At 36.1% G+C, this 9,035-nt stretch overlaps 1 protein-coding gene across 1 annotated transcript; it reads right to left on the bottom strand.

Annotated features, from left to right (window-relative positions):
- LOC107648497 lies at window positions 7,688-8,827 on the bottom strand. Its single transcript, XM_016352339.2, has one exon. It carries the CDS (start codon window positions 8,660-8,662, stop codon window positions 7,934-7,936), a length of 729 nt encoding a protein of 242 aa, XP_016207825.1. The 5' UTR covers window positions 8,663-8,827; the 3' UTR covers window positions 7,688-7,933.

Raw genomic sequence — 9,035 nt, 5'->3', positions numbered from 1 at the left:
TATACAAATAAGTACATGAAGTATTTAAAATTAAAAATTTTAGTCTTTAAATTTTAAGATACACAAAACAAATTTCAATCTTATTCTACATTAGATAATACAACTTTGACCAATTTTTTGTATTAGTAACTAACGTTAATTGCTAAAAAATGACACATGACTATTAAGTATCTATATATGCGAGTTAGACAATGCAGTCTTTAAAGTGAAGTTATAATTATTATCCAAGTCAGTTCTCACAGAATTTTTAAAAAGACAATATAGTTCCAAAGTGTCTATTTTAACTGTGTTTGGAAGAGAGTCTAAGAGTAAGAGACAAAGGCTATTTTTTTTTGTGTTTAGTCTCTAGTATAAAATGTACAGGATTGAGTTATGTCTCAGTATCCTAGTTTGGTTAAGATAAATATACAAACTAAAATAAGTAAAATTACTTAAATACCTTTATTAAATTAAAAACTGAAAACAACATAAATCCTAATCCATTATCCTCATTTTTCTCGTCATCATCATCTAAATTAGCCTCGCCTGGCCTTCTTAAAGCTCAACGAGAAAATTGTCGTTAGTCAAGAGGATAGACGTTGCTGAGGAGGCAAGGAAGAATGCTGCCGCTGCCGAACCGTCAGCCAAGACCGATAAAGTGTGAGAGGGAGAGACGCGAAGCAGAGACAAGAAAGAGAAGAAAGGGGTGAGCTCACCGGAGAAAGATGGAAGAGGAGAGAAGGAAGAAGATGACAGCGCCAGTGAAACAAGGGGAAGCGGTCACTGCCGACGAGTTAGAAAGAGAAGGAGAGAGAAAACTAGTAGAGGGATTTCGAAGAGAGAGATTGAGCTCATGTATAGGGGTGACAGACTCGAGGAGGAAGAGGGATGCTTGTTGGGAATAAGGAGTATGATCACAATCCAATCAATCATGTGTCAAATAATTTGTTATTGTTATTATATTAAAATGTTAATATAATAAGGTCCTTGATTAAATTTAAAGATTTATCATTGTGATAGTGATCATAATATTGAGAGATAAATTTTTTATAATTTAATCTAAATTGTTCTTGGTCATAGGATTATTAAAAAGGACATTAATAATCTGAAAATATCAACATATATATAATGGTCTTTATTGGATGAAGATTAATAGATCTCATTTATTAAATTATATATACAGATGGTGCATATAGAGATATGACCATTGAACTGACTCACTTTGAGAATTCCTAATGGTTATAATTACCGTATATTTGTCAATAGGATATTCTCAAGATGAACATAGTAATAGAGTTTCCTTTGACCTGCGACTGTCATAGTAATTAACAATGTATTTATTATACTTTGATTCCAGACACATAATACCCTAGGGTGCTAGTTGAATGGATATTGGGTATGATTTAAATACTTGTAGAATTAATGATTAGTCAATAAGGAATCCGTCAACTCTCGGTAAAGAGTTTGAGCTCTATGATTATAATGACTGAGATGAATAAAACCTTGGCCAAGGGGATTGAATGAATGAAGAAATGAGTTTCTTATGTCATTCACAATTCATTATAATAATGGTAACAAGTTACAGTTTGACAATTAAACCATACTCTAAGGGTTAACCAAGAGCTAGAAAGATGGAAGGAATTATACTTTGTTCTTCTAAGGTTCTTAGTAAAAATATATTATTTCATACTATCGGATCGTTGAGGAGTGTTGCTAGATGCCAACCTTGATTAGTAAATTTAGTATGACTAATTTACTACCCGCTTAGTATTGAACCTATGGGGTCACACACTAACGAGTGTTCTAATCTTTGCAATAGAATTATTTAATTATTATTTTGATTTGATCAAATAAATAATTATATTAATTCAAATGGAATGTTATTATATTCTTTGCTAGCACCAAGAATATAATAATAGTATGATAATTGAGAATATTTGATGAGATTTGAGAATAATTAGTTATTCTATTTCTAAATTTGGATGAGATCCTAATTGATTCTATTTCAAAATAAGTTATGATATGGTTCATAAATTTGAAAGATTCAAGTTTAAAATAACAAGATATGATTTAATTCAAATTTAAAATCAGTAACAAATCTCATACTATATATATGTATGCCAAGAGTAGAGAAATCACAGATGAGAATAAAAATACGAGTTTTATTCCTTTACCTCTACACACATAAACATATGTGAGTCTAATTCTTGGAGAAGAATTTTATGGCGTGCAAAGAGTTGCGAGAGATTTCTCAATTTGGATCAGATATCCATTGGTTAAAGAGTTGAAAGCAAAGGTTGGTCTCGGTGTGGATACGTATAGCTCCTTCGTACCATCGAAGGAGAAAAAGATTTTTACTAGCGTACTCAGATATTTAGATCTGACCTACTATATATTTATTATTGGAATAAAGTTTAAGCACAAAATAGATCTTTAAGATTACTTTCTTTTCTTCCGCTGCGTGTTATGAACACATGGTAATCCTTCAATGCTTCTGTGCCACCATACCCGTGCTCGCTGGAAAACATCACCGTTGTCACCGGAGAACGCTGTTACAACAACCAACTCCATCATTTCACCCCGGTTCTGTTCCAGATTTTGTTTTGTTTTTTGTCATTCCTGCCTTTGTGTTGCCGTTCACATACTCTTCGAAATTGCTGCTGTTGAAGCCTGCGCAAGAGAAGGGCAGTGCTAGGCCACCAACATTACATGAAAAACGCTAAGTACCGTCGGATTTACAATCAGAAAAATGAATAAAATTCAACGGTATAAACGTTGCAGATTTTTTTTGTCGGAAGTTACGACGAATCATCGGCTCGAAAAACCAATTGGTTACTAGCGGATTCTTTCGACGGTATTGTTGGTGTCCAAAAATGTTGTTTCGCGTATTATTACCGTCGAATTATTCTAATGGTAATCTCAATTTTTTATTTTTTTTATAATTTGAAATACATGGTTAATTTTAATTTTAAAATTAAATTTTTTTCCACATAATTAGTAGTCCATTTATAAATAATGAAAAACTGTTATTTAATTAAAATGAATAATACACTGTTCAAATATATTAAAAGTCAACTACATCAAATATGTACGATAAAACAATAAAACAAAAAACAAATCATTACAGATCTAGGTAGTCGTCATCGTCATCGGTCCCGTGGCCCTGAGTCGGCGAGGCAGAAGGCAGTCATGTCCGTATGCCATCAGTATGACCGCCGCCACCAGCAGTTGTGCTGCCACCAGCAAGGTCGATGCGGCCCGCATCTGGGCCTGGTACACCTCCAGCTGAGCCTCCATACGCTGCATCCGCTCCACTGACTCTCGGAACTCCATCCTGAGCTCATCAGTAGACGTTACGCGGGTGAGGATCTCCTGATACATCTCTCGATAATCGTTAAGCTCCTAGGCCTGCTGCTGAAGGCTGCGTTGGAGCTCCTGCACCTACAGCTTTAAATCTATGCCTTCCTCGGGTTTGATGGCTCGACTGGTGGCAGAGCTTGACGACGGCTTCAATGTGGATTTGCAGAGGCTGCTGGCGAATAACGACCTGATCTTCTATACGTAGTTCCTATATGGTACTGAGGCGGTCTCGCGCCAAACCGCATCAGGATCGACGAATACAGTTGTAGATCCATCGGCGGCCTCCTCCCCACCTTGCTGAGACTGTTGACTCGCGGCCTCTACTCTCTATGTGTATGACTCCTATGTAATTAACACAAGTTATTGTGATTAGTACGTCGACAGATATATAGTTAATCTCTAATCATTTTATAGCAGATGATAATTAGATCTATGTTTACTCACATAATGATCTTGAGACTGCTTTAGCAAATGTCTCTTTGTTCTCCTTTAGCGTGTGGGTGTACTTGAACGTCTCTACTAACGTCGCCTCGTGATTCAATGACTTTGACTGCACATGTTGCATTGAAACAATATGATTAGGATTTCTAGTATTGATATGCAGAAGAATATAGCTAAGTTGTTAACAAAACTAAAGTCACTTTACATACCAGCCTTGCCTTCGTCTTCATGAAGGTCGCTGAGCCGCCAGTATACTTGGACGACCTGGCCGAGACCCTGTTAGGTCTATTGGTAAGACGCCGATGCCGGAACCCCTCATTGGTCTCCCAATGAACAAACTGAGCCTACTTTATGTCCGGTCGAAGCCATTGCGTCCGATGGTCCTGCCCCTGACGAACATCATCCAGCATCTGCTAGAGCCGCCAACCCATTCTATGGTCGAATATCTTCCTGATGGTTAGATCGTGCTCAGGGTCCCATATAAAGTGCAACTACAATAACCAAATCTAATCATCGAAACTTAAAACAATAACCAAATCAACCTAAATCCACTACACAGAAATCATAATCATTGAAACTTAAAATAATAACCAAATCGACCTAAATTCACTCAACAGAAATCATAATCATTAAAACAACCAAATCACCCTAAATCCACTAAATAGGAATCATAATCATTGAAACTTAAAACAATAACCAAATCAATCTAAGTCCACTAAATAGGAATCATGATCATTGAAACTTAAAACAATAACCAGGCAACCATAAATAGAAAATATATGAGACTGAATGTGATACTTATCTCGTGCCACCATCAAGCCAAATAGTCAACTGCACAATGGGAGGTGGTGGAGAGGCATCAGTTGCTGGTCACTTCTGTGGCTGGATGCCGGAGTTACGACATCCGTCGCTGGAGGTAGCATCGCCGTGGATGAGGGTTGCTGACCGATAGGAGGCGACGTTGTCGTCGTGGACGGAGGCACGTAGTTCGAGTTAGGGACCATGATGAACGGCTGGTCTGCTAAACCCGCAACTTGTGGCTTCATCGGCATGGTTGGAGTAATCCAAAAGCCATGGGAGTACCAGAAAAAATCCTCCCTCTACCCCGACCACAGCTACGACCACGACTAGCAGCTTGATCCGCAGCACCTCTGCCTATCGACATGTCTGCAAATTTTAAATTATCAAACAATCAACAGTGTTTTTCTCAACAAAATAGTCATCTATGTAGCAATTAACACAATTAGACAATTTCAAGCACTTCAACGATTCGAAACCTAATGTATTAAATCTAACCTAACTTAATCAACCTAAATTCACTAATTTTAAAAAACTAAACTAAACTAACTTCGAAACAGATTGAAAATTAAAATGAAATTTTAATCAAACCTAAACTAAAACTAAAATTAAACAAACTAAATTCCATAGGGTAAAGTGTATCAAACTTGCAATATTAGGTAAGAAATATCAAACATTCAATATTCAAAAATGTCGTTCAATGAAAAAAAAAATCAAATTTCATCAATGCAAATAGTCAAAATAAGAGAAGAACAAACAATGATTTCAAAGAATTGACAAAAATTTTCAATAAAAAATTTTTTGAGGCATATTTACAAACATTTGGCATCCAAAGTCATAAACAACATAACTTAGCATTAACAAGTAATATGTGCAACACCAATTCACAAAATTCAACATCAATGACACAAAACAAAAAAATAGCAAGTCAGCAGCGCTGATCATAAATTCATCAGATAGCAATCTAATTAATTCAAAGTAGCAAAACAACAAAACAACAATTAACACAATGAATGAGCACGATCAAACAATTAACCAAATAAAATCAACAACAATTTCTCCATTAATTCAATCAGCAAATTTAGAATAGTTCCAGACACTTTCAATAACGATTCGGAACTTATAAATCTAATCTAAACTATCCTAACCAACTAAATTCACTAATAACAGAAAATTAAACTAACTCAACTAATTAAACCAATCTAACGAACTAAAACTAACTAGCAGGATTTGAAAGAAAAAAGTTCAAAAAAAAAAACCTTGAAAGCAACGAAGGAGGAAGGAGGAAGGCGATGGCACCGGATTGTTGCCGGCATTAGAGATGGCGGTCGTGAGCCGCCAAAGTAGGGAGCTAGAGAGTATGGGCTAAGAAGGGCGAAAGGAGAATGAGGAAAGGACCGCGGCAGCGTTGAGAGGGAGGAGAAGAAGGAGAAGGAGGAGGCGTCGACGGTGGGGGTTGACGGCAACGGAGAGAGTGTGGCCATGGCGATGGTCTCAGCGGCAGGCGGCTAGTACGCGAGAGAGAGAGGAATGGTGGTTATGGTGGTGAGGGTTCGAATGAGGGGAAGGGATTCGTGATTTGAATTTACGGCACCTTTACTGTCTAAAAATTTCGATAGTACACCATTGCGGGTCATCAAAATACATCGTTTCATTAAATTAAGTTACCGTCGAATTAATCTGACGATAAACTCGATGGTAAAGGACGCGCCAATTTAATTAATTTTTCCTCCAAAAATTACTAGCGGATTTACCGTCGAAAAATAGAATTCACCCAATAATTAAAAATCTTACGAATTCAATGTGGTTATTGCCGGTAAATCTAAAGATAAATCTGCCGATACTCAGCGACACTAAATCTGATGGTACTCAACGTTTTTGTAGTTCCTCCATAGCCATGTCTTTCTTCTCTCTGATTGTTGAAAATTACTACATTGGATAGGTGAAGATGGTGGAAGGGGTAGAATGAGAAGTTGAATGAGGATATTTTTGGAAAGAAATATTTTTTAATTTTCATTTATAAAAATTTCAATCTTTCTGTATTTTTAAAAATTTCAATGGATGACAGGTGGAAGACGGCAGTTGCTGGACGACGACAACAAAGAAGAATAGAGGACTGTGAGTTTGTGATTGAGACTAAAAGATAGGAGTAGAGACTGCCCTGAGTGAGTGAGATGTGTGTGTGTGAGTGAGAGAGGAGTATGTGGCGCTTCTTTAGAGTGAGTAAGTGAGTGCGAGTGTATTACGATTTTAGGTAGGTCAAGTAAAAATATTTTTGTAAAATTAATTTAAGTGTAATTAAATTTATCAGTTCGATTTGGTTTAAATTTTTTTATATCAAAATAAAAAATCAAACCGAATTGAATAAAAAACTGGATTTTTTTTATTTTTTCAATTTATTCGACTATTGATTTTTTTTAATTTCGATTAATCGGTTTTATTCATATTGGACATGTTATCTCTTGGGCACTTTTTTTTTTTGGATATAGAAGTAAAAATAGTGATATATTCTAATATTTTAATTTTTGGTGTTTTTTAAAATTATAAAAGAAACACAAATCAAAAGGTTTAATTTTTGTACCTCAATTTTTTAAATATTTTTAACACAAATCAAACGATCTAATTTTTGTACCTACAAATCAAATTATACTTCTAATAAATCAGATAGTCTCATTTTTATTTTTTAAATTAAATAATTCTACATTTAAAAATAATCCTCGAATCGTATACATTTTAAAAATATATTATTGTCACTCTAATATAAAAAACAAAAGGTGGCTATCTCGCACGATGGGAGAAGCCAAAATCCATGATTCCGATTTCAATTGCAAGTCTCATTTTGGGTCACTACACCAAAAATATTTCATATATAAATCTTTGACCCGTACAAGTTTTCAACTTTTCAATTTTTGGATATAAATTTTATTGCTTACTCTTTGACTTTTTTTGCTGTTTTCTTGAAATGAAAACCAAATTTAGTTGATTCAGTTTTAGATTTTCTTTTTTCTTTTTTTTTCAGTGTTTACTTTTTTGCTTGACTAAGATGCATTTTAAACACCCGAATTTTAATGTACAATGATGATGATGATTGATTACTAAATTCACAAAGAAGACAAATGACATCAAATTAATATTCATTTCACAGGCATGGTAAAAGAAACAAAATTAACTGTTTTTAATTTTTTATAGTAAAAATAAGAAAAAATAAAGTTGAAAATTAAGGAAAAATTAAAAGAATCACACTACAGATGGTCTAACTTGAATCAAATAATTTGAAGCTATTGTATCCTAATTAGGTGTATTGAACCGATCCACTGAAGTGAGACCCATTTCCGAAAGTCAAAGAAATGAAGAATCATCGACCAACACGAAATTGGACGGAAGGGAGGAACGCCTTCCCCAAGCGGCTTGTACGGATGGCAATCAACTCTTCCTTATACGGCAAATACGACCTTCTCTTATCCAATCTTTTCATGTACAAATCCTCCTGCGCCGCCACGGTCGCCTTATCCTTCTTCGCCGGCGCAGCCAGGAACACCAAAGGCTCCTTTCCATCGCTTTTGCTACGCCGGAGAAAATTCAGAAGCTTCCACCGCTTCGAAGACGGCGATGATCCTGTTGAATTGCTCTTCTTGCACCTGCTCGGGGAAGCTTGCGGCGAATTCGGAGTCCAAACACAGTACGTCCCCGGCGGAATTCCCTCCAAATCATCATCCGATGATGACGACGATGAATATTCTGACGATAGCGACGGCGGTTGGTGGCTCTCACTCCGGAGACCCTCGCCAGCGGCAATCAATATCCTCCTTATCGGTAACCGAAGCTCCGCCTCGGTACTCCGGTGCTCCTTTAAAACGTCGCGGTTGAAAAGCGGAAAAACGGTGTCGTTGAAAGAAAAGTCATGGTCGTTATTGTGGTCAGCTTTTCGAAACGCGGCGAACTCGAAATCGGAGTCATCGTTTTGAGTAAGGTAGTGGACTCGTCCAACTTTTTCAGCGATACTTGCGAGTTGATCGGTGGAGTAGCTGCTGAAGCTTGGAGACACAAACGAGTCCGAGTGTTGTTCTTCCTTCTGCTTCTGCATTTTACCGTTTTATTTTTCCTTCAATTTCACAGTTGCTTCGTGAAGTAGTACTGTAGTAATTGTATTTTTGCTTCTTTGGTGGGTTTGGGAATGATAAGCGCCAAGAATGTGTGTGGACTACTGGACTTCTGCGTATTTATAGGAAGGAGCTAGAGGAATGATAAATTGAGAACGGAATAACGCACGCTGTACGTCTAAAGTTTGTTCGTAACGCATTACTTACACTTCCACTCTCTTTCCTGCATTATGAATTTACAAAAATGATATTTTGTGGAAAAAAAAATTTAAACAGTTTTGACAATTATTTTAAAAAATAATGAGTTCTTAATAAAAAAATATTTTTGTTCTTTGATTTTTATTTTTGTAAAATTGT

Source organism: Arachis ipaensis, chromosome B06 (genome assembly GCF_000816755.2).
Source record: "Arachis ipaensis cultivar K30076 chromosome B06, Araip1.1, whole genome shotgun sequence".
Lineage (NCBI taxonomy): Eukaryota > Viridiplantae > Streptophyta > Magnoliopsida > Fabales > Fabaceae > Arachis > Arachis ipaensis.
This window is presented reverse-complemented; position numbering and strand designations above follow the sequence as displayed.

Excerpts from the sequence above, each read along its gene's own strand:
- LOC107648497 (XM_016352339.2), bottom strand. The coding sequence starts at position 8,662 with ATGCAGAAGCAGAAGGAAGAACAACACTCGGACTCGTTTGTGTCTCCA.